Source organism: Triturus cristatus, chromosome 8, assembly GCF_964204655.1.
Source record: "Triturus cristatus chromosome 8, aTriCri1.1, whole genome shotgun sequence".
Classification (NCBI taxonomy): domain Eukaryota; kingdom Metazoa; phylum Chordata; class Amphibia; order Caudata; family Salamandridae; genus Triturus; species Triturus cristatus.
In genome coordinates, this window is record NC_140591.1 from 1,410,080,393 (window position 1) to 1,410,107,058 (window position 26,666).

Consider the following 26,666-nt stretch of genomic DNA (forward strand, 5'->3'; position numbering starts at 1 on the left):
CATTGCTCACAATACTGACAGCCCTCTCCAGCATACTTTCAATACTCGTTGTGGCCGTTCTAGTGGCCGGTGCTATCGTACGCCTTCCCATAATTTCAGCGAGGATTACAGTGATACAATGATACTATGGGGTGCAACACAATAACAGCAAACTGTGCTCACCTGGAGAGTAGCCTCAGCCTGTGTCCAAATGAAAGATTTATGGCCCAGTCCAGTCTCCTCCGGGCTCAGACGGGCCCGCCCTTGGCCCGGGCCTTGCCCGGGCGCGGCCCGCGCTGCGGTGTTCCCTGGCGCCTCTTATGCGCGTTAGCGGCGGATTCCCCTCCCTCCTGGGAGTGCGGGATTCTGGGCACTGGAGTCCCTTGAGCAGATGGCGGCACAGCACAGCACAAACGCGGCAAGCGCGTCCCGCGCTGCGGTGTTCCTTGGCGCCTCTTATGCGCGTTTGCGGCGGATTCCCCTCCCTCCTGGGAGTGTGGGATTCTGGGCACTGGAGTCCCTTGAGCAGATGGCGGCACAGCACAAACTCGGCTAGCGCGTCCCGTGCTGCGGTGTTCCCTGGTGCCTCTTATGCGCGTTAGCGGAGGATTCCCCTCCCTCCTGGGAGTGCGGGATTCTGGGCACTGGAGTCCCTTGAGCAGATGGCGGCACAACACAGCACAAACTCGGCTAGCGCGTCCCGCGCTGCGGTGTTCCCTGGCGCCTCTTATGCGCGTTAGCGGCGGATTCCCCTCCCTCCTGGGAGTGCGGGATTCTGGGCACTGGAGTCCCTTGAGCAGATGGCAGCACAGCACAGCACAAACTCGGCAAGCGCGTCCCCAGAAACAGTTTATTGACCCCTTAGCTAAACAAATGCAAATATGGTTTGCCCAACACCCAAAATAAATGAAGCAGTCAACATAGCAACTGTCTACCATAAATCCCATTGATTCAAACCATTCACTCCCATAAGGCTGAAGAAACTACTAGAGAAACATTGAACAACTGAAATACAACACTAAACCATGGTGAGTTGAGGATCCACTGCCAAAGAAGGCTGTGGGTTGTTTCTCCCCCTTTCTGATCCACCCTTGACCATGCGTCAATACTATGCTTCAATACAATAATTGTGGAAAATGAGGACACATGATGTGAACTTCCCACAAAAGAAAGACAATAGGATGAAAATACAGGAAACAGTTATGGATTCATGTGTATTATCTTCTGCTTTTCTGCATCATTACCAGTCCTGCAGATATTCGTGTGGGCTCCAGGAGAACCATGATTGACACAGGAACTTATCAAAGAGCAATCTGATACCTGATCCGAAGAGCCAAACATATTTGCTGTGTCCTTTGGCCTATTCTAGAATACCCATAGGAATCTTTACAATCCAGTGGATTGGACAGAGCACACAAGTACCCATGACTCTCATCCTTTCCTTGCATGGGAGGGAGAAAGAGCTACAGAAGTGTCTGCCAATGGGGTAGAAGCAGGGGATTAAAAAGAGTGTTTCGTACTAACCTCAGGATCTCCAATATGTCTTGTTTCCTTAAACACTAAACTAAGAGAAAGCTAAAACCCAGGAACATGATGGGATGTTGAAAATGCCAATCTGTTGCATGGGTTACCCACAGATCTTTTGCGTTGGCTGTTTGCTGGCTGTAGACCTCTCTGCACTTTACCCCTGCTAACCAGTAGTAAAGAACATGTACTCTCCCTTGCAACATGATGACATTAGCATACCCCTGACTGGCATATATAGCTTACCTATAACGACCTAATATATGGTCGAAGGTGCACCCAAAGCCTGTAAATTAAATGTCGCTAGAGGGCTGCAGGACTCATTGTGCCACCCACTGCAATGACAGTGTAAACATAACTATAGGTCTACCATTTATAGCATGGCTGCACAGTTTTAATACAGCAAATTCAACCTGTAAAAATAATGCCTTATGATAGGCCTAAACATTCCTGTTAAATATTAGCAAGTCACTCCTAAATAGTCTTTATTGTCCATGAGGCAGGATATATGGAATGTATTAGTAAGACCTGTAAAATGTTAATGTTACACATGTCCCTACAGTGAAAGCACCCCAAAAGCTATTTATCTTTACTGGCTCACCACTTCCTTTCTAGTTGCCTGCAGTTGCTCCTATTGAAGTGCTCTGAAGAGCCTGGCTCTTCCTACCTCCAATGTATGTGCCATCCAGATCAGAAAAGTAGCATTCCACAAATGTCTCTGTGGGAACCTCCACCTCTCCCTGCTCCTCCAGCAAGACTAGGGCCTCCCAAAATGGAACCCAGTGTCTTCCATGTATTGGGCTCTTCACAAATGCAAGCATACTGGTGTGCACAAACACATTCAGACGTGAGCTGCCTCCAATGTACTCAACCATTTCCTGGACACACATACATCCTAGCACACTCATGCAACATCACATGCTATTTACGATGTGATGTACTTCTCGCAGACGCGCACCTCCTAGTGCACCCATGCAACTGCTCACAATTCCATAATTAATATGTTTTCTTGAAACCCATGTCCTTCAGTATCCACAATGCACAGTAGCCAAGTATTTCAGCTGTCCTTGAAGCATCAATGGCTCATTCAATGATGATCCAAAGCTCCAATTGGTGCAATTTTCTTACCCTCATGACCTTATGATGCAGATCACTTGGTACCCAGGCACTGACAGTCAATTCTCATTGCGCTAAGTACTGCTCATGGGCAAATGTAGAAGGCAGTCTCATTCCTCAGCCCCAATTTCCTGCCATAGGCATGCAATGGAATTATATTGCACTTCCAAAGACTATCGTGAAAAAGCATTTGCAATGCAATAGGTCTCGCATTTGAAAGAGTTTAAGCTATTGGCATTGTAAATGACAATGCCTTTTATTTATGTGTTTTGAAACCAACACACATATAAAAGGCAGTGTCATTTATAATGCCAATAGCTCAAACTCTCACAAATGCGAGACCACTTTAATGGTGGCCGCGCCCCTTTCTTTAGTCGCTGCTCGCAAAATTCAGGTTACAGCGAGCCGCGTCTAAAGAAAGAGGCATGGCCACCATTAATGTGAAAGCACCGTATTGGGCGCTTTCACCCCCCCCCAAAAAAAACCAAAGGTTCCATAGCGTGGCTGCTTAAGTTAAAGCAGACCGCGCTGACAAATGAAATAAATAAAGAAGCACAGCAGCTATCGGTAAAGTGGCCCGCGCTGACAAATGAAATAAATAAAGGAACGTGGCCGTTATATTAAAAGCGAACCGTGCTGACAAATTAAATAAATAAATAAGCGAGGGCGCTATAGTTAAAGTGGACTGGCTTTACTAATAAAAATATAAAAGCAGGCAGCGTGCTTTGTTATTGGGAAGCACGTAGTGGGTGGAATATGGAAAAATCATTAAAGAAAATAGTGCTCACAGACTAGATAAAGCAGACCGTGTAACAACACAAGTAAAAAGTCCAGTCCTTATGGGAGATTACAAAAGCAGACAAGGCGGTACCAAGAAGGGACTACTAAGCCTATTCATGAATCAAAAGCAACCATTTAGAAAGGACAGTAACAGGAGCCAATTGAAAAGATGGGAAGGGAAACGGTCAGAGCTTCAAGTCCCTACCTGAATACAGCATGCCTCGCAGAGCAGCGCCTGCTCGACCTAAAAAAGAGAGCAACATCCCAAATGCATCCAGTTTGAGTTTGTACAGCTTAGCAGTAGTATAAAGAACTAGGGCTTCAGGAGTAGTGTGCATTTCTTGGTATAACGGCAGAGCTCAAGCCAGTGCCCAAAGCACTGTTCCGGGGTGCTATTGAACATACCAAGGCTTTGTAGTGTTGAATCCACTTCATGTTTCTTTAATCCACTTCTAGACACTGCTACCCCTTTATTTCCCTCTTACCAGTGTCTGTTTTCTCCCTTTGATTAATATAGTAACAGTGGTTAAAGAAACTACTTCCTAGATGACCGTCAACTACCATTTTTTTGCATGAATAAAACACTTACATTTAAGAACAAAAAACACAGAGACTCAAACAAATCATGAAAAGGTACCCAGAACAATTAGACCAAAACATATATCATATCTGATGTTTATAAAAGACTGTTGTCACAAAATAAAATCAATGCGCAATACACAAAAGAGGTGCTCAGCAGGTTGCACAACAAACATAACTCAAAATAAAGTTCTCAGTGTAAACAAAGAGACAATGGCAAAGGAAAGGTTAAACGAAACCGATCCAACAAATAAGAGGAACCAAGCTGCAATGTATGCTTCCTCTGTGCCAATTTCTTCATCTTTCTCTTCCTCCTTCATCCCTTTGTGTGTTTTTCTCTCACTTTCACACGGTCAATATCTGATGAGGACAAATAAGTGCTGGTCCCCAAAAATGAGTGCCCGTGGCCCCACCGGCTACCATGGGCTCAAATTAAGCACTTAATAAGGGGAACTCATTTGGACCTCACAGAACTTAGTTAACATATTTTAGAGGCAGCAAGAGAAAAACAGCAATTCCAAAAGATGCCTTCTCCCATCCATCCATCCAAAGAATTTCTGTCATCCTATTTTCTGGGGTATATTGGACTGCTCTTAAGGAGAGTTACCTATCTCACTGGAAGACATAAATCCACCTTTCTAAAGGTACTGGCTCATTCAAGTGGTGCCTCGTTGCACACTGATTGTAAAAATATTGGTCTGGCCACTGGGTTCTGAATAGAAGTCACTTTAGGAGACTTATCACTGCTCATTGGGAAGAACAAAAAGTATGCCTTTCCTATTCAACTGGAGCCTGCCTTTCCCTTGGTAACTTGAATGAGTCGAGGCAGGAAACAAAATGATTTTGTCAGTAAACCTTTTCAACAAAGTAACACTAAAATGTCGGAAAAGGTCAAAGTTCATGATATCACAGCTAAGTCGGCAGGTAGCTCGGAAATGATCGTGCTCCAAGAGCAATTGATGCACTCGATCGATCCAATTCTCCTTGTTCACTGTCTTTCAGATGAATGGTCGCCATGACATCTTCTAAACCTCTAATACTTAAATTAGCCAGTGGCTAGTCGCAGAGGAACACGAGCAATCACCCTATTTACTGATATCTCTGCTGTCATATGCTGGACACATAAAACTTGTTTTTATGCCGTTTGATTCAAATCCACAATCAGTCGGCTCTCGGGCGGTGCGACTGGTGCCACCGCACCGGGTGCTGGCTTCCGGGTTGCACCGTGTTTGCAAGTTTATTATTGTTTTAAAGCACCTGCTGCCGCGTTCGTTTCCTCCAGCAATTTCGAGGCAACAAAAAAATGTCACGATAAATCCTGTGATTAATGTTCTTCCTGAAGAGAGGTCGGAGTTTTGTTTGATTGGGGTTTTGACTCACTATAAAGTAGCACTGGGGGTTAATACGCCTGGTGCAGAAAACAAGTACTGAGCATGTTGCAAAGTGCATAGAATGTAAATAGGTCAGTGGGTGCTCCTTTTAAAAGGGACATCATTTTGTTACTTGTAATTTATAAGTTAAAATCCTGATATAGGATTTGAACTTAAAAATTGCAAGTAACAAAATTATGTCTCTTTTAAAAGCAGTAACTCACTGACCTGTTTACATTCTATGCACATTGTAATTGTACTGAACTATTAACTTTTATCAAATGACTGCATGCACACAGCAAATTATATCATTTGAGCAAAGAATAATGTTGCAAAAAGGATTAATTTGGGCACAAATCTATTCTCATTATTAAAGCGAACCCCCAACTATGGTGTTCCTTTTTAAATTCTGAGTTTGTGCTTCTCCAGACCAGGCCCTCTTTAACTATACCGCCTACTAGTATTGATGGCATGTGACTCCTACACCTTGTCTGTCTTATGTAACATTTCTATGAGTTTAGTTACACACGTATGATTGTCTGTGTGTGTGTGTGTGTGTGTGTGTGATGCAAAGTGCTCTGTTACCTTAAACTGGAATGAGTAGCGCTATATATGCATCCGAGAGAGAGTGCTATATATACATCAGAGAGAGAGCGGTTATGGAGACTTGGGCACTGTTAAAGGGTGGTGGTGAGGGAATCCGTAGTGGAAGTGGTCATTGGGGGTCGCCAACAAACATTGTCGCACTGGGCGCCATCGGCTCTAAAGCCTGTTAATCAATCATGATTTAATGAATCAGCCAAACAGGCAATAAAGCAGCCAGCACATACAACTGGTGTTAGGAAGGAGTAGCTGGGAACAAGAACATGGACAATGGAGTATGGGGGCCAAGCTGATGCACAAGGAAGGTTGGGAGGGACTGAGGCAAGCTACAACATTGATACCAATACAAGGAGGGAAGATGGGCAGGACTACACCAGAAGAAGGGTGCTTTTGTTTAACAATGGAAGGCGGAACGGAGAGCGGTTGAGGGCAAGCAACAACACGGACAACAGAAGGAGGGAGGCTAGGTCGGGCCAAATAACAACGTATGTAGGCAAGCAACAGAGATGAGGGAGGGTGAGTGGGGGCAAGCAACATATATGTGGAAAGGAGGGTGGGGCAAGTAACACAGACGAGGGGGGAGGAACCCAGAAAGGGAAGAAGTACACGAGGGAGCCAGCTGAAAAAGACACACAGTGGTAGAGTGCTTAAACACAAAGAAACAATTAGCGTCTAAAAAATGGGCAGTGGAAGGACATAAGTAATGTTTCCAGACTACAGGGAGGGACAAACACATGAAGAGGAGGGAAGCGTGTGGTAATTGACCAATAAAAAGTGTGCAAATGAGAGTGACAATGAAACTAACCCATGGTAAGCAAAAGGGGACCTCTAAGCCCATAGTTAAAAAACAAATGGTCTTGAAGAGACAGTGCATGTGCTGTCCCAGCGAGACCTAAAAATGCAGCTTCCACACAATCCAGGACCTCTCTGCTAACCCCACCATATCCTCTAAGCCTCTCTTCTGGACCCAACAGGTGCCCCTATTCTAACACCTTCTGCTTCTCTTTCTCCTGTCCCACGCCCACGCGACTGTCTATATTTCATATGTTCTTGAACATTTCTCCATTCCTTTGTAGCTAGGTTTGTGCTATTTGCCACCTATATACATGGATCTACTGTTCAAAGGGTTAAGCCTTTAGTTTAGTATGGGTTAATCTTCATTGTATAGTTGTGTTACTCGATAGCCTGTAGTTACAATGATATATTGGTAATGGATTGGATATATCAGTGAAACAACCCAAGAAGTGACATTTAAGTTGAAATGGTTTAATTCTACTAAATGTAAAACAAGGTGTGTGGATTACAAACTTGTTATTGTGCCGTTTTAATAAAGCAATCAATGTTCTTCTTGTTTTAACACGTGTTTTGTTGGTTTTAGGATCCGAGGAAAATCATATTTGCTACTGGTGAGTCTTTCAATGTTTACTGAAGCGTCAAAGGCAGGGATGCTGTGCATGGAATGTGTTCCTTCGGGAGGGGTGGTGGTGCTGTTTTAAACGTTATGATTCTTCGGCTCAATGTCCCTGACAGATTCAGCCTTTCTAATCCATTAACCCTTCTTCAAACTATTAGTAGGTGTGTTATTTCCCACCCATTCTCTCTTAATGCATGCAGCCTGACCCAATCTGGCACTCATTTTATTTGGCGTTAGTCTTTTCACGTGTTTGCATTGACTGCACGATGCTAGTTGCTGTACATGTGTGATTTCGGGAGTGCACTTTTACACTCTGATAAAGATGAGCTCAGTTTCAAGTGCCTTCCCCTTCCTGAAGTCCAGATGATTGATGTCGGTTCCCATGTGTCTGTTAAGGGTGCTTTATCTGCTGGGCTTTCGTTGCCAAGATGTGTCCACCTCCCACAGTGTGGTATTAAACCATAGTGTCACCGACCTGGAGGTGTTACATTGTTGAATGCATAAGGATGTTTTCGCCCCGATTGTATTTCACAAGTAGGAAGATTGCTATTTGGAGCTCTGTGTTTGGTGCAGACTAAACTTGCAGCCGATGACTGTTCTGCTGGAATGGAATGACCGGGTCTCATATTTGTTGCCTTCTGCAGCTGCAGCGCGCAGTATGAAGAGTTGTACTTCATGGATGCAATACCGCAGCTTGGTATTACCATATGTGTGGTGAAACGTACTGTTGCAAATAGATATACAGAAAGACCGAGGGCCTGATAAATAAATAAACAAACAAATGCAGGGGCCCAAACATGGACATCATTTAAGAAGACGCAACTCCAACCCCTGGCTTGCCCCTTTTGTCCCTGGCACTGCTTTTGCGACCCCTGACCTCAAAGGTGGCAAAAATAGTGGCAGCTCGTCCTAATGGACGTTAGTTGGAGCAACACTTTCTTTGTTTTCTCTCAATTTTTTTATTAAACTAATAGTGAATACTGCTACATTATTCATTATTAGTGAAATAAAAAAGGAGCATAAATAGCTGGAATAGGACCTTCCCTGGTGGTAGAGGAGAGTAAAAAAAAAAATGTTTTTAAATGTATGTTGTGCGCGCTTTCCTTCGAGTGAATGTTGTTTACATAAGAGAGAGAGAGAGAGAGAGAGAGAGAGTGTGTGTAAGTGTGAGTGTGTGTGTATGTGTGACTGTGAGCATGTGTGTGAGTGAAATTTAAGGTAAAAGAACATGAGATGTCACTTCCGCCACCCCTGGCATTTTGGTGAATTGAGTTTCATGCACCCAAGGTTTGTCTTAGTCTTGCGCTGCCAAATGCAGAATGACGAACATTAAAACTGCCTAGACTTTATTCCACCTCATACCTCTATCTTCCATCACCCTACACTTTAAAACCAAGTGTCACCATAAGCATCAGAAGTGCAAACCGGATTCTTCTCCTTCACCTCTCTCCCCGCTCCGGAGAGAGGTAACATAGTTAGCACTCGAAGGATCCAACTTTGACTCCCTCATATGACTCTGAGCCTATCCCGAGGCTGGTCTCTATGTGCCAGAGTTTCCTGGGCCATCGTTGGCCAGCAGCAGGAAGAGGCCTTGCTCAAAATCTGTTGGATGACTTAGAGGTCCTTTGGAGCACCCATGGATCTTCTAGGGACCAGTTGGACTTCTGCCAGTGCAACTTGCCCCAGCACCAACTGATCCCATTTGGCACCAGCGTACAACCACCTATGCACTGAAGGCCAAATTGAATCTGACCTCTCCAACGCAGGCCTTTGTTCCATGGTTCCTGGTTCCAGACCCAATCTTGATGTCTGTCACAAATCCAGAGCCGATTTCTGCCCCTGCTCCGTCGATATCTTGCTATTAACTATGCAATGCACAGCCTTTGGCCAGGGAGGACTCCCTTGCAGCACCACTACTCCGAGGCCAGGACTATCAAGGCTAGAGTAAAAATTTAGATTGAATTCAGACACTGGCCAGTGCCTACACAAATGTCCTAATGATGAAGACGGTGAGGAGGTGGATGACTTATTCTCCCTGATTTCCTTGATGCCGGCCTGTATTTAGATTTCCAAAATGCTAGGGGCCCTACCTTGTTCTCCACTGCTCTACTGGGCAGAGAATCAAAGTGCACTGATGCATTTCCAAAAAGGATGTTCTAATCTGACAGTTTAGTATTGAGGCAACTGGACACTGCTTGTCTGCTGGAGCGCTATACACATGCACACTGGGATGTGGCCCGTGAAAGGCTGCCTGCCATTCCTGAGGTATTCAGGAATGTGTTCACACAACTGATCCATGATGGACAGAAAACAGCTAAGTATGTATTGAGAGCTTGTTTAGGCATGTACTCTGGGCACCAGTGTGATGATCCGGCATCGTGCATAGATATGTGCCACAGGATTTTTATAGATAAAGCAGAATTTCGAAACTACGACTGATTCGGCAGTGGAGCACTTCAAAGACAGCCTTGCTATGCCCATTACTTGAGCTTGCTACCTCCAGTATGCCAATTCCATCAGCAATAGCAAAAGTTCAGGGTCTACTCTTGGGGTCTCATCTATTGCCAAAGGCAGCCCTTGATGCCTGAGCAATGGCCCTTATAGTGCTTTTGGTATACCAGCAGGAGTGATGGCAGCAGAGGCTGTGGCCATCAGCAAGGGCAGTAACCCTCCTCTTCTTCATGGCATGGTGAGACTTCAGCCAAGCTGCTTTTATTTCACCTTTGTGGTCATGGGCAGCCGGTACAGGGCAGGATACATTTATGTCTGCCTGGCTGACATGCAATGACCTCAGACCACTGGGTGTCAGTGGAGCTCGAACAATTGTTAGAGTGGGAGTGCTGCCACCAGTATTACATCACTGAGGTCATAGGGGTTGTGAAAAAATCCAATTGTGACACAAAGAATGTGTAGCAAATTAGCCACACCCATCCAGTAGGAGAATGGTAAAGGTTTGGTATGCTGCCAGTGGTGCATTTTGAAGTGCACTTTAACTAACCTTGGCATGGCGTGATAGCGCACTGTCATTTAAAGGCGGCACATTTTTCATTGAGATGATAACGAAATTCACACTGACATGCAGTTTTGCTGATAAAATTATATAGAGCACAAACAACACTGTAGAAATTGGAAGTAAGAAAACATTGGTCATTTGTACACCACCAAGTAATGTGTCGATTCCTTTTGTTCCGATTAAAAACTTTGTTTTTATCACACTTTAGAATGACAAAAAAATTACAAAATTTATGATTTCCTAACTGCTGATGTATTTTGAAATAGTTGTACAGTTAATTTACAGGTATTTTAAATTTTTTTGTGTGTTAGGAAAAAACTGACATGCTACAGCCTTTCTTTTTACTCTCAGTGCCTTAGCAAAATTGTTAGAAAGTTCACTTTATAAAGTCCTTTAATGGTGCAGTCAGATAAAGAGAAGTAAACACCGGTCTCCATGCTATAAGAATAAGAAGCAATTTGTCGGAAGGCATAGACTGACATTTCACGTCTGTCTTTGAACGCACAGCAAAAGTGACAAGATAAAAACATTTAACAGCCTCTTTATTACTCATTTACCTTCTGAACATCAGCATGCTGAAGTACCCCGAGTACCCCGAATTCCATTGCCTATGCTGGGTGTTGCAGGTGCATAGACCACTATCCAACCTGTGGGTCTCGAACACCTCCTTTGGAAGGACAAGTTCAAGATATTGACTCTGGTCCAAATCCTCCATGACTTGGATCAAGGGAACTGGATACTGTCTTTGGACTTTAGGAAGTGTAGTTTCATGAGCCTGTTCTACAGTCCCACAGATGCTTCCTGTGCTTTGTGGTGGGATTGGAACACTCTCTGTTTACTGTCCTGCCCTCTGCCTCACCTCTGTCCCCTGGGTATTTACTAAGGTGACATGAATGATTCAGAGGCTTCATAGCCTTCTGGGCTCTTGCCTCCTTCCAGTTCCCTATGCTCATGTGCGCTATGCAGTGAAACCTTCACTTCAGCCTTTGGGTTGCCTCGTGGGCAACATCCGTATCTTAGTCAAGGTATCCCAGGACTGTCAGTGTTGGATGACAGAAGCCAACCTGCCCATGATAGGCCATTCTCCCTATCCCACCCAGAGCTCTCAGTAGTGATGGATGCAATATCATTGGAGTGAGGAGATCACCTGGGAAAGGTGGAAATGATTGGTCTTTGGTTTCCGGTGGAGCAGAGGCACCATGTCACTCTTCTGAAACAATGTGCAATTCAGCTGGCCCTGAAGACATTTCTCCTGTCCATTTGGGGTAGCCAGTCCAGGTCCTGACATATAATACAACCATCATGTGTTACTGCGATAGCCAAGGCAGTGTGAGGTTGTGGACACTATGCCAAAAAGATCTGAGACTCTGGCAGTGGCTCCAAGAGATTTTTAGGACGTCCAATCATTTGGTGGGCTCACTAATTTCCAGAAGAGGTCAGCAGATGTCATCTGGCAGACCACAAATTGCCTCTGCCCCTGAAGGTGGCCCAAAGTGTCTTCCCCAGTGAGGTGTAATTTTGGATAGCCCTTTTATCCCTCACTAAGAATTTGCAGTATTGTAGTTACTGTAATTGAGCTTAGTGGTTTCAGCTGCTGCCCTTGGAATCTGGGTACCCAAGCTTGAATCTCAGCTTTGGCGCTAGGCTCAGCATTGTATGATTATGGGCAAATCACTTAATCTCCCTGTGCCCCAAAAAATTAATGTGTCAAATGTAGTGGTGTAATCCTCACTTGTATTGTGCAGAGATCAGTTGAGAGTTACTAGATAGGTTTGCAGTATATAAGTACTAATACATACTTTCAGATTGGTGTTTTTGCCTAAAGACTTCTTGGGAGATGTGTTCTGCCTACAATGGGACTGCAGTCTCCTCTATGCCTTTCCACCACTGACCTTTTGAAAATGGTTCAAAAGAAACCAAGCTCAACTCATCCTGATAGCCATGGATTGTGCCAGGAGTGTGGCTACACTGACCTGTTGAGCAAGAGTGTATGCCCTCTGTTCCATCTGCCTCTTCAGGAGGACCTACTGACACAGTACCAGTGTAGAATTCCGAACCTGAACCTCTACACCCTACATCTCAATACATAGAGATTGAATAGAACCAACTGAGTCGGTTTGACTTGTCTGAAGAAGTGGTAGATGTAATCCTAGCAGTTTGACGCTAGTCTACCAGATCGACTTATTCTGGTTATTGGGTGAAGTTTGTGGCCAGGTGTAAAGACTGTCAGTTTGATCCCCTTCAGGCCAAGCTATCTGATATTTTGATGTTAATTTTGCCACTGGCCTGGCAAAGCTTTACTGTGGGTGCTGATAAAGGATTTTTGTCGACCTTTTCACCCTTTTTACATTTGCCTGACCAAGCCTTAATGTTGAAGTCACTGGTTGTGATGCATTTGCAAGGGATCATATACATCTTTATCCTTCTGCACCGTTTATCATGCTACAGTCAGGCCTCAACTCCGCCCTCTTGTTCTTGATGTGCATTCCACTTGAGCCTATGCACAGCTGTTCCTTGAGGTTGCTGATCATGAAGAATGTTTCCTCATTGCAATTGCTTCTGTGTTCCGAGCTGCACATGCATTCAGTACAGCTTCCATGTACCACCTTCTTCCCTGATAAATGGGTGCTTTGGATCCATACATCTTTTCTTCCAAATGTGGTAGTGCACTTCCATGTTGGACAGTCTATAACGATTCCTGGATTTTTTTCTCTACGCATATCCCTGTAAGGGGAGGGGCTTCATCTGTTTGATCAATGTAAAAAGCTCCCTTTTGATCTGAATAAGGAGCACCATGGAGACAAATCAGAAATTAACCTTTTCCAGATGTTTCATATTTTTGGATAAAAATGTGAGTTGCTCTGGCCAGTAAGAAGCCTTCTGAGGACCTTTTGGCTGATTCCCGAAGAACATAGTGTTGATGAGGTGAGGAGGTCTAGTGTTAGACATCTGAGAGGCTGCTTCATGGCCATCCATCCAAGCCTCCACCAAGTATTGCTATCTCAATGTACAAGTTCATTTTTCCTTTTCAGTATTGCAGGACTTCCTGGTGTAAGTTCACTCTTCAGACCCATCATCTTTTGGGAGGCATTGCATTGGTATCTGCTCAAAAGGTGAGGAATCTGCAGTTAGAAGTATCCATTTGGTTGAAACTCTAACCTCAGGTTCAACACCTCTGTCTCTCCTTCCCATTCTGTGGAGTGGATGTTTATGATTCTTAAAAGGTCCCAACTTACATCTTGTGCACTGCTATCCCTTCAAGTTGTCATGATCGAGCAGCGTTTGAAGGCCCAAAACAGCTTCAGGAGAAAACTGACGTTGGCACGTAGTTGTGGCACCTATATATTGCTCCATGCCATCATTTCTGGAGGTGCAGTCCACTAGCACTTCCTACTGGTGTTTGGTAGAAATCGAGGCTTGGGGAGTTTGAAAGATGACGATCCACCGGACAGTGTGGTATTGAAGGTAAATAACTTGGTTGTCTGTTTCAGATAAAGGATCAAGTAATATAGGCTGTATTTTATGTGAAAGTTGCTAAATGGCAATTCAAGAGTATCAAGGACAATAAATAAATACATGTGTAGGCCTTCGGCAAGGGAACATGCTACCTCGAGTATCAGAGGACATGTACCTTTTAAAAAAAATCTAGAATCCAATTTACATAAGGCTTCATCAATGCATCCTCTTTGACCATCTGTCAGGTAATCTCGCCCCAAATGCTTCTGGATTTGACAAATAGCTTGTTGTGAAATAACTAGAACATGTCACCTATGCGGTGGGATATTCTAGTATCCAAGTTTTTTGTTACACATTAATCTGGTTGTGGGGCTGGTCATTTCTATCACAAGCAAATAAAAGAAAAACAATGAGTGCAATAGGATGTGCACTGTATATTGAAACAAAGGGTAAACTTAATGATCCACAGGCTGCCTTTCACTCTATATTTTTGCTATCACTGGCCACCCTCGAAAATCACCTGCAGCCTGCGCCGTACTTGTTCAGTGTAAGACACTTCATAGTGATGTAGTACTTGTGCCACCAAAATGACACAAACCCCAAGGATGGGCAAGTCTGCTGGTGCTCTCACTGCTCTGCTAAGTAAGGTATTTTTAGCGTGTACGTTTTTGAAGGAGTGATAATGCTATCCCATTAGCTGTAAGTGCTCGCCACTTCATCTAAAAGGCTGTCTGTGCCCTCTCACCCACTGGGCTGTTTAACCTGTAAGAAAAAAAGGCAGAAAGCCAGGTACTACGTTTAACTTGAATTTCACAACTCTGTGCTTTGGCACTACGACACAGGATACCAACATGTATTTTTTTCCAGCCAACAGCATATTGCATTCTGAGGCTTATTGTTTTGCTCTTAATAGCTTTATTATCAGCTCAAAACCTCAGCATGCAAAGTGCTGTTAGTTAAAATGCCAAAAATGGCTGGATGTATTATACATGATGTGGAGCAACTTGTCAGCTAGGTTTTAAAATGTTGCTGAGCTACCCACTGCATTTGAAATCTTTGTTTGATGTGCACCACCAAAAGTAGACCCTGCTCATATATTTTGTGAGGGATCACTCATTCTCTCACATCATGCCTTTAAACAAGAATTGGCAATGTGGACTGATTTTCTTATGTTTAGCGGAAAGTTAGCTTCTCAACACAAATTTGGCACAACATGAACAGCAGCAGCACAGCTTCCCTAACACAAAGTATAAGTAAAGGATTGATGGCAGTAGCAGAAGGAACACCACACCAGTCTCTCACATATACAGGACAGGTACAACACAGGAAGTTAACAGTAAAGATTTAATGAGAGACATTAAAGGTCTGCTGTATGATTTTAGTATACAGACAAACATACAAGAAGTACAAAACTGCTGCAGAAACAGTGAAATCCCTCATAGAATAACCATACATTTATGTACTCACGTAGGATGATGAACACTCGTCTACTTAGTATGGTATGCTTCATCAATGGGTTCCATAGTTTGCATTAGGAAGCATTCAAGAGTACTACACCTGGCTGATGAGGGGTGGTACCCCGAAACCGGTCCCTGGATACTTGTTTTTGGTTCAGGAAAGCCCTTGCTTCCCAAAAGGCACAGGGTCAAGACTGATTTGCATATGGCTGGGTCTGAACTGAGGTTGCAAAGTGAGCTAAAGAACGATGATGGATTCAACCCAGATCTGTTATTCCGGCCCATCTCCCTGCTCCCTTTCCCGGTAAAAGTGACCGAGAAGATTGTCAACAAACAGCTGACCCGCTACCTCGAAGTTAACAACATCCTGGACCCTTCCCAATCCGGTTTTCGCAGCAACCACAGCACCGAGACCGCCCTCATCGCCGCCACTGACGACATCCGGACCCTGATGGACAAAGGAGAACCAGCCGCCCTCATCCTCCTGGACCTATCAGCAGCCTGTGACACGGTCTGCCACCGCACCCTATCAGCACGTCTCCATGACGCCAGTATCCAAGAGAAGGCCCTGGCCTGGACCACATCCTTCCTCTCCGGCAGAACCCAGAGCGTCCGCCTCCCACCCTTCCGCTCCAACACCACCGACATCATCTGCGGCGTCCCACAGGGATCCTCCCTCAGCCCGACGCTGTTCAATATCTACATGGCCCCCCTCGCCCACGTCGCACGACAACACAACCTCAACATCATCTCCTACGCTGACGACACCCAGCTGATCATATCCCTCACCGAAGATCCCCACACCGCCAAAGCTAACCTCCACAGAGGAATGAAGGCCGTAGCCAACTGGATGAAGGACAGCAGACTGAAGCTAAACTCGGACAAGAGAGAGGTCCTCATTCTCGGACCCACCCCATCAGCCTGGGATGACTCTTGGTGGCCCACGTCACTAGGTGCAGCCCCGGAACCCACGGACCACACACGCAACCTGGGGGTCATCCTCGACTCCACTCTCTCCATGACCAGGCAAGTCAACGCCGTCTCCGCGTCCTGCTTCAACACCCTCCGTATGCTCCGCAGGATCTTCAAATGGATCCCCCTCGACACGAGAAAAACCGTTACCCAGGCCCTCATCACCAACAGACTTGACTGCAGGAACGCCCTCTACTCAGGAACTACAAACAAGCTCCTGAGACGACTCCAACGCATCCAGAACGCCTCGGCCCAACTCATCCTCAACGTCCCCCACTGCAGCCGCATCACACTCCACCTGAGAGGCCTGCACTGGCTCCCCCCGTCAACAAAAGGATCACCTTCAAGCTCTTGATCCACGCACACAAAGCACTGCACAAACCCGGACCCACCTACCTCAACAACCGACTCAGCTTCCACACCCCCACCCGAAGCCTCCGCTCAGCCAACCTCGCCCTCGCCACAGTCCCTCGCATCCGAAAAACCGCCGGCGGCGGCAGATCCTTCTCCTACCTCGCCGCCAAGACCTGGAACACTCTCCCCACCATCCTACGACAGACCCAGGACCTGCTGGCCTTCAGAAGACTCCTCAAGACCTGGCTCTTCGACCAGTAGCACCCCCCCCCCTCCCCAGCACCTTGAGACCCTCTTGGGTATGTAGCGCGCTTTACAAATGCAGTGATTGATTGATTGATTGCCACTGGATTCAAACTAGCCTGGCTGATGAGGAGTGTTGCCCCGAAACCAGTCCCAGGATGCTTGTTTCCAGATCAGGGAAGACCGGGCTTGGCAGTTCGGGCTGGACTGTTCCCATGAGGCACAGGGTCAAGACTGATTTGCATATAGCTGGGTCTGAACTGAGGTGGTGAAGTGAGCTAAAGAACGATGATGGATTCAACCCAGATCTGTGATTGGGGGTGAGTGGCTAAAACGTTTCAGTGCTCTGTCCATCATCTCCTAGTGTTTGGAAATATAAAATTATGTTATTAGCATACACTGAAAATTTAAGCTGTTTATCACCATATTTAATCCATGTATATTAGCATTCTGTCCAATTCTGGATAGAACAGGTTTGAGGGCTTGAATAAAAAGTGATTAGAAAGTGGACATCTCTGTTGAATCCCTCTTAGTAAGGAAATGGAGTAGGGAGTTAAACCATTAACCAAAAATAGAGGCTTTGGGTGATTAACATAACAGTAATACTAGATTAATGAATTTTGGTCCAAAGCCAAACCAAGTGAGAGTAGAAAAAATATAAATGCTAATGCAGGTCAAATGCTTTCTCAGCATGTAAGGAAATAGCTGCCAAAGAGTATGGAGTAGGAGCTGAGGATCAAGATGTAAAGTGAGAAGTTTTGTGAAAATATTATCAGAGTAATTGGTCTGTCGTTTTTGCCAAACCTGGGATCTTTATTGGCTTTGGGAATAAGATATATTAAAGTATCTTGAAAAGAGCCAATATCTGATTTGTTAGTGACAAAATATGTAAATAATTGATATAATCCAGGGAGCAAGAATTTTGAAAACTGGAGATAAAATTTGATGAGAAACCCATTGGGACCAGGAGCCTTTTCTTTTTTAACAACGTGCATATTGTCAAGAATATCATGAGTTGAGATAGCGGCTTCAAGAGGGGACAAATCAGAGTTTGGATTCAATTCCTTCTGAATTCATGACAGGCAATGATTGATATCATATTGAGTGGGGTTAGATTCTGGTGTATAAGAGTGTGGCAATAATTGGTAAACTCATCTAAAATGTCTGTTCTAAAATACAGGAAGTTATTATCACATAGAATTAGATTTATTTTGACACAATCGTTTTTTACTTTAAGTTAATTTGCCAAATGTTTACATGCTTTATTTTGTCCTCCATAATATTGGGCACTAGATTTAAGGAGGTAAGGGGAAGCATTCTTTGTGGAGAGTTCATAATATTCAAATTTGTCTTTGACTAATTCATCTAAACACATCTTGGACTTTGATGTAAATTATAAGTGTTCTAATGTTTTGATATGTTTCGAAACATCTAATGCTTTTTTTGGATGGGCTTTCTTTTTCTGAGAGATAATTAGTAATAATAAAATCTCTGGAAGAAGCATTAAAGTATCCCAAATAGTATGGAATGACAGATCAGGAGAATTATTGAGTTGAAAAAAATTTCAAGACTCATAACTATGCAAAAGGGTATTATTAAAATGCCGTATTTTGAGGAAAATGAAGAAGATCTTTGTGTAATGTAACCAGGGCATGATCGGAAAGAAATATAGTACCAATATCAGCATGTAAAATGTGCTATGAAAGGGCCTTGGAAACAAACAGATGATCAATCCTAGAGTGGGAGAATTGAACAGAAGAAAAAAAATGTATATTCCTTTAAACACAGATTGCGTAACCTCCAGGTATCTATTAGGGATGTTTGCTTAATAGGAGAGGTAAATTGCTTCTGCATAAAAGAGGGGATAACTGTAATTTTAGAGGTTTAATCAATAAAGAACTCCATACCCAGATTAAAATCACCACCAAACGTTAAATACTCCTCTGTGATAGACATTAGTTTGTGTGAAATAGTAATCCAGAATGGTTTATTTAAATGTGTAGGAGCATAAACATTACAACTTGTAAAAGGTATTTTTGCTAAATTAATTTCACTTTAATCCAGTGTCTTTCAAATCTTAATCTTGAGCTATCAATGTCCCATTTAAAACTTTTTTACAAAGGATGACCACGCCATTTCATTTACCAGTTCCTGGTGAAGCCGAAGCATATCCAACCAAAGTTCAAAAAGGTTTTTAACCTCAGAGTCAACAATGTGTGTTTCTTGTAATAATACAATGTCAGCATTGAATTTGGTTAAATATGTCAATACCCTATGTCTTTAATAGGCAGCCCTGCCCCTCAAAATTTAAGGACATTACAAATAAAGTCATATATAAACTAAAACTGTAACATGCACTCTACACATAAAGAACAACTGTAAGGAAATCCAATGTATATACTTTGAATTTGAAAAATATCAAAGCACCAGAGTTAGAATAGGATAAATGAAAAGAGAAGAGACATGGAAAATTACACAGTAGAGAAAAGAAAGATGGGAAAGAAAACAATGGGAAGGGAAAAAAAGAGAAAACAATATAAACGGCTAAAAGACATACCGGAATAACAAACAAATGGTTGCGGGGTGTGAGGCCACAAAAGGAAGTTGACACCACGAGAGTTCATAAGCAGCCGAGAGACATAAGGATTATACATGTAAGCATTAAGCTAAAGAAGACAAAGTGGAAAAATACAATATGATATGTTAAACACAGAACACTTCTAAAGATTTTACAACAAGCACTAGACCTCAAAATTCAGAAGTATCCATTGCTTCCTCTTTACAGTTATCTATACATTTCTGCTGAAGAGATTGGTCTTTGTATGTCATAGTCTTTTTTTTAATTGTCACTAAAATAATCAGGGGTGAAAAAGACCGAATCTGGCATTCAGAGAACGAAGAGCTGGACGGATGTCCAGAAATCTTTTTTGTCTATTTGCTGTGGATTTAGCTAAATCATCAGTGAAAAATAAGGGATTCCCAGATCAAACGATTCAACATTTTTTTTTAGCTGGTTCAATGACTTTAAGGAGTTCAAGATATTCTATGAAGTAAAATGCCTCTTGGTGTCTGAGATGATGAGGGTCATTGAGGACTATGACCAAATCTGTGCACCTGCTGAATATTTAAAAAAGTTGAATCTGGCATTTAAAGGACTTTGGAGATAAAAGACAATTATTCCGTCCGTTTTTTGTTGTTGCGTTACTTCAGATTGGAGATGTTTAATATTATGTGGGGCATCTAGCAAGTCAGCAACTCGTTCCACTTCAGTGACTCTGTTGTCTATCAAAGACGATTTGTCATCTAACTGTTAAAGTCTTCTATTCTTGTCTTCGATATATGGCTTAAAGTGTGAGCTCATTGGAAATAGATAAAGGATATTTGACCGGGAAGGAAGGGTCTTTCTTATCCCTTTTATTAGATGGTAAAGTCATTGTCATAGCAATCTTGGAATTTAACTTAGAAAATGTAGCAGACTGAATTGTACCCACTGAGGATGAAGAAGATGAAATAAAATCTTGAGTCTGAATCATGGTACTCTCCAAGGTGGTATCTATAGCAGAGAAGGAGTTGGTAGTATCTACAGCAAATCTCTGTGACACAGGTGGAATAGGAGTACTTAGTTTCAAGTTCCTAGTTCTCCCCAGGTGTGAAAATAGCAGTATTTGGTGCAGACTGAAATCACTAATAAGGTGCATGGAATTTGGTGTAAATAAAACCAGAAGGGTAGAATATCAATAAAAACTGCTATAACAGAAGTAAAATAGGTTAATAATAAAATATAATGGAATGTTTTTTATAAAATGACTAGAATGTAGCATAGCGCCATGAAAATGCAGCAAGCGTTTCCTGATGAAGAAATTCAAAAGGGCAGACGTGACCATGGTGTCAGTGGACATACCATCAACGCAATTAAAATCACTCCATTAGGGACAGGAGATGTTCCTCTAAAAGTGCCTTCAATTGTAGAGTGGTTGGCAGCAGGAAAGATGATTATGGGCTGACTTTCCCCCTCAGTCGCACCAGAGCTCAGCTACAAGGTGGTCTTCTTTGCCTGGTGTCAAGTCACGCCCCTCCTCAATAAAAGCTTCTGACTAGCCTGGGCAAGTAATGTAATGTTGGGTTTGTTTTTTTGTTTTTTTAGATGGGGCAACAGCAGTGGAAACACTACAGCTACATTTTGAGCAAAAACAGTGCAAATTTCCCTCTTTCAGAGGACAAGGACGGCTAGGGTAGCAAAAGTGCAAGCTTTTCCCATCAAAGGACAGGTGCAAATCAAGCAGCAGCAGGGCAGCCTTCACTGCTACACAGAATAGTGACAACATGGCAGTAGCAAAACAAGCTTCTGTTTCTCAAAGAAGGAAATAAGTGCAATCTTCCATTTCCTGCAGAACAGATCTAGCAGGGCAAAGTTGTACAAACTTTCATCGCCCACATAACATGTACATTAAAGACAGATCTTCAGAGTGGATGCTTAACTTAACTCACTAAAGGAACGTATAAGAGGATGAGTGAGTGAATATGCAAGTTATTACACCATTCTCCATTAGGTGATACTCCACGTCAGTGCCCTGAAAATCCTGCTGCCCTCGCTCAGTGACCTGATGTTTGTGTTAATTCTTTGTTTTTCCATGTATTGCAAAATTGCTTTAATCTAGTAGGTCAGTGTAATTGGGAGCAGCCTCACCACAGCCTAAGCAACAATGCCCTTGACCGGCAGGCACAGAGGTGCCAACCATTCGAAAAGGTTTTGAATGCATGCACATCAGGCTATGTGCCATCCCAGCCTCAGTGCTGCACTTGTTCAAAATGTTAAGGCCGCCAGTGCCTGATATTTTAAAATTGGTTTGGCTATTAAATCTATACGGCCATGCTAACAAAGAGCAAAGTATTGCCAAGCATTTCAGATGATTCTAAAAACAGCGAAACGTCTGATTCTTTGTAAGAGAATCCACAATATAAAAATCAAAATAAAACCCAAACCGAAGATAAGGGAAAATTCACTAGCAACCAAACTTTTTAAATTAAAATCTGTGCGTTTGTTTTGTTTAAATTTTTATTCGAAACAGGAGAAATAAATTGTTCTTCCAGATCCATTTATGCAGTATAAACAGTAGTATGATTTCTAAAACATTTGTTTTTCCCTTAGTACATATTTAATTGCTAATAGCAATATAGACCCTACAGCATAATCAATTATTGTGCTAAACAGAACTATCTGCTATCTCGATTAGTGGTAGAAAACTGTGCAGGAGAATGGATCACCCTGATTGGTTTATCCAATTACATTTGCAGTTGAAAAAAACATCGAATATGAGAAACCAACGCCCCAAAGAATTATACCACAGACGCAGCCTTGGGGTGGGAAGGACAGGAGACAAGCTTTGTGTGTCGGAAAGTGGAATCGTTCTAGAATAGGATCTGGGTTAAAAAGTCACATCACATATGGATGAGCTGCCATTGTTATCTCAGTCTCAGAGGCGTATTAGTCTTGCAAACTCAAAGCCAACTTCACAATAAAAAAATATATTTGTAGACGCAGCAAAGAGAGTCTGCCATGCCCAGGGCAAGGACAGCAAAGAAAGAGTCAAACAATCCACTGGTTAGAACCATCACATTTGTCATAACCCATTACATCATTGCTTGTTTCATTGTGTTCCTTTTCTGTTGACACGTGTCAAAATGTGTTTCTCCTGGCAGCATATTTCCAATGATTATTATTTTTTTTTTTTTTAAATACTGCAAAATTAGATTGAGATTTTCAGCTATGCACTTTACTAATAACAATTCGCATAGCTCTGTGATTTACATAACTAATTATGCTGGAAATGCAAGTTTTATTCAACTGTTTTATGGCGACTACATAAATTCTGGCCTGCAGGATTAACTTTTCTAATAAACCAATGATATAATAAACTAAACAAATTAAAGGAAGATGAGATTTAAATCTGTACAATTACTGCACACATTTGAAAAGAAATTAAGTTTATTTGGTGGTTCAGAGATGTCAGATTTGTTAATGTGACAAGTAATAACTATAAAGATAGAATACCAAAACTACAGACAACACCTAGGAAAATAACATGACGATATTCAATCCATTTTCAGAATGCTACATTCTCTTTCTCTCGATTATCCAAGGTAAAAAAGATCATTGTTTATAAATCCTTCTGATCAGTATCTCCATTTCGGTGTCTACATCCCTTCTTCTTCGACAAAAATTATCACTTTTTCTTTAGCTCATAATGTCACAATGACTAGAAATGTATACTTATCAAATAATTGTTGTGAGAAATTGGGTTGTTGATTGATTGGGGTGTGAACCATGGTAAAGCAGCAACCACAATCCTTGTCATGGTGAGCCGCAAGCCCCTCTTTTCTTTTTTTTTTAAACTTTATTTATTCAATTTCTCATAACAAATGCAGAGTAGATGGGCACAATCAGTTTCAACATATAATCAATACATATGGTTTCCAATTAGAGATATCAGGGACACATGGCATTATCAACTTTTGTTTGTATATTTGCGGGTTCTGTATTCGTCTACTTGCACAATTAACTCATTCCATATAGGCCCAGTTTCAACCGTATTCAGGCACAACTCAGGCTATAACATTTAACTCGCTGTCACTGCCACAAGCCTACCTTAAATTAACCTACCCTCAATCCTCTGGTAGCATGGCTCAGAGCAGTCAGTCTTAACATACAAGCAAATGTGTAAAGTATTTATGCATGTCTTCAAACAGTAATAAAGTAAAATCCACCACATAAAAAGGATCCCTCACCAGATTCGAAACCTAGGGTAGTTTTGTATAAATAAAACGAAACCAAAATGATAAAACTCCAATCAGTAGAACCGTAAATATGCAGTTTTAAAGATTTCAGTGAAAATAGTGCCAAAAAGCACAAAGCACCAATGGTGGATATCTGGCCACACCGGACCAGGATGAAGTTACAAGTTCAGGCTAGAAGCGAAGGAGCCTGGGCTGGCTACAGGGACCCAGTTAGGCCCACTGAACAAAGTACCTTAAATCCTGGTTTGCAGAGCGTTGAAAGGGTCCACATCAAAGATGCGTTGCGCAGCCAAAATGATGCGTGTGTTCCGAAATGCGGCAAGGCTACCATGCAAGGTCCAGCGCCGATGTCTAGGATTTCATTGATGAGCACATGCGATGCAAAGTCTGGCGTCAAACATGCGTTGTGCAGTCAGTGCGATACTTTGGTTCTCAGGAGCTGCGATGTATATTCAAGTGCCATTGTCGAGGCTGCTGTCAATGAGGGATGCAAGAGCCTGTGCGGAACATGCATCACATAGTGGTGCTCTGATGAGGAGCTGGGCTGCAATGCCAGTCTTTGCGATGCAGGAGACCCACACAGAGGTGGCAATGCGTCAGCTCTGTTTGGGTTTGTGCAATGCAGAGAGGAGATGTGTCGGTTCTGCTGGGTCCAGAAGGGCTGGCAGAGCACCATAGGCCCACTTCCAAGGGTCCAGGACTGTGGTGACCCGACGTGGCAGGGCAGACGCACAGATGGCAGAGTTCAGATGCTGGGGTCAAGGTTGTTGCTCTTTGGCACATTTCAGGAGGCCAAGGAGCCCATCCAGGCACACCTAAGCCCCCTATAGTGTTTGGCTGTCTAGGAGGAATACTCAAAGTCCAACTGACACCTACACCCAGTCATGTGACCCAGAGACAGACAAGCTGCAGGCACCTAATGGCTAAGACAGGAGAATGTCAACTTTCTAAAGAAGTCATTTTGAAAATTATAATTTAATATCCGACTTCACCATAAGTTAGGACTTTTCATTACAATGCCACCGGCACCAAAGCTTGTTACCTGTTCCCATTTGGAAATAACAGATTATTAAATGTAATAAGGTAACTCCAATGTTAGCCTTTGGGAGAGATTGGCATCACAGTAATGAAAAACAAACGTAAGAGTTTTTCACTACCAGGACAATTAGAACTTAAAAGTACATGTCCTACTTTCAAATACATTGCACCCTGCCCTCTGGTCTGTCCAGGGCCAACCCTAAGGTTGGCTTATATGTATTAAAAGGAAGGTTTGGGCATGGCAAAAGTTTTATTTTGCTAGGCAGAAATGGCAGTGTATAACTGAACACGCAGACTGCAATGGCAGGCCTTAGATATGTTTACAGAGCTACTTAAGTGGGTGGCACAATCAGTGTTGGCGGCCCACTATTAGCGTTTAATTTGCAGGCCCTGGACACAGGTAGTGCTACTTTACTAGGGACGTACAAGTAAAATAATTATGCCAATAGTGTGTAAGCTTATTATACCATGTTTGAGGAAGAGAACACAAGCACTTTAGCACTGTTCATCAGTGGTAAAGTGTGCAGAGTCCTAAAAACAGCAAAAACAAAGTCAGCAAACAGCAGGGTTGAAGGCAAAAAGTCATAGTTTGCACCTTTATAGGGGAAGTTACATCCAACACGTTTGAGGACCATTGAACTGCGCACAATAGAAAAACCTAGAACCATTGAGCCATTTAACTTTTCCCTTGTAACTTATTTAATTTGTTTCCGACTGTAAGAGCTGAAAGTTTGCACTTGGTAGCCAACATCTTTCTGCTTTATTGTTATCCTCCCACACGTTTGAAATTGAAGAGGGGCAAATAAAACTAGTTTTGCGGTGTGAATCTTTCTAGATTGACATGCTGTGCCTCTAAATTATGCCTGACTGACTTGTGCCAAGCTACCACAGGATAGAGCACAGGTTAATTTAGGGTTGGCTTGTGCCTCTCCCTTAAAAGGTGGTTGCTGCTTGACCAACCCAGTCAATGAACAACCCCATTTCTCACAACCACAGATGGATATATTTGCAGCACATGAGAATGGGAAATGCAAAATGTGCAAACTTCTGATCCATGTGCTTGCACCAGTTGATCGCTGGTGAATGGCAATCTGATAGACTGGTCAGGTAAATGTGCATAGGTGTTACCTCCAATCGTACAGTACTACTGTAGTCTAGTTGAGATAAACTACAGTGATGTTTGAATAGAACTGTAAGAATGGAATTATTTTGCATAAGATCCTCAGAAAAGGGAAGCAAGAAGTGGAGACTTTGTTAATCTGATTATAGAAAAAGCGATTGCTCAAATAGAAGCCAAGTTTGTGCACAGAATTCACTGGGATATGAGAGTCACCAGTTCAAGAAGGCCACCATCCCTGTAGACAAGTTGAAGGGTTTGCTCCGATGATGTGTACCTGAGACATATTTGTATTTAATTTGAAAGAGCTGGACTCGATCCATTTAATAATTCAATAATTTCCAGCATAGAGAGCTAGAAGGAGATTTGCTTCTGGTGAAATTCACGTTGAGGTGGATTATAAGTTGATTATTGTTCTCATAAGTCATGATCGAATATCTGAGTGAACGTCTGCACATATTGTAAGTGCTAAGTTTGGGTTGGATGTTCCATGAGTCCATGGTTCAGCAATAAATAGCAATTCAGTCTTCTTGTCAAGTATACAGTCAGACGTTTCCATGGCATGTGTGCCCAACGAACAGGAATTAATACATTGAACTTTTACTGACTGTGGCGGGGAGTTGTGAGTTTTGCCCAATGACTGGTGTTTGGGCTAAGTTCGTGATAGCTCTGGATGAGGTTTCTATATTTTTAGGGTGATGTCACATGTAAAAATGAAACCACAAAAGACAATGATTGATTTATTCCAAAGGTCACCACTATTGGGAATATCTTGGAGTGCATTCCAATCCATCATTGTTTGCCCTTTGTGCTGATTCAGTTGGGGAGCAACCATATGCAAATTGGTCCTGCTCCA

At 42.8% G+C, this 26,666-nt stretch overlaps 1 protein-coding gene across 2 annotated transcripts in view; it reads left to right on the forward strand.

Moving 5' to 3' along the window:
* NOX4 (NADPH oxidase 4) overlaps nucleotides 1–26,666 on the forward strand; it is a 699,867-nt gene that overhangs the window by 188,228 nt on the left and 484,973 nt on the right. For both annotated transcript variants that reach the window (XM_085623140.1, XM_085623139.1), the window contains exon 6: nucleotides 7,330–7,357. In XM_085623140.1, coding sequence (XP_085479266.1) covers nucleotides 7,330–7,357 — 28 coding nt within the window. The remainder of the gene's footprint in view (nucleotides 1–7,329; nucleotides 7,358–26,666) is intronic.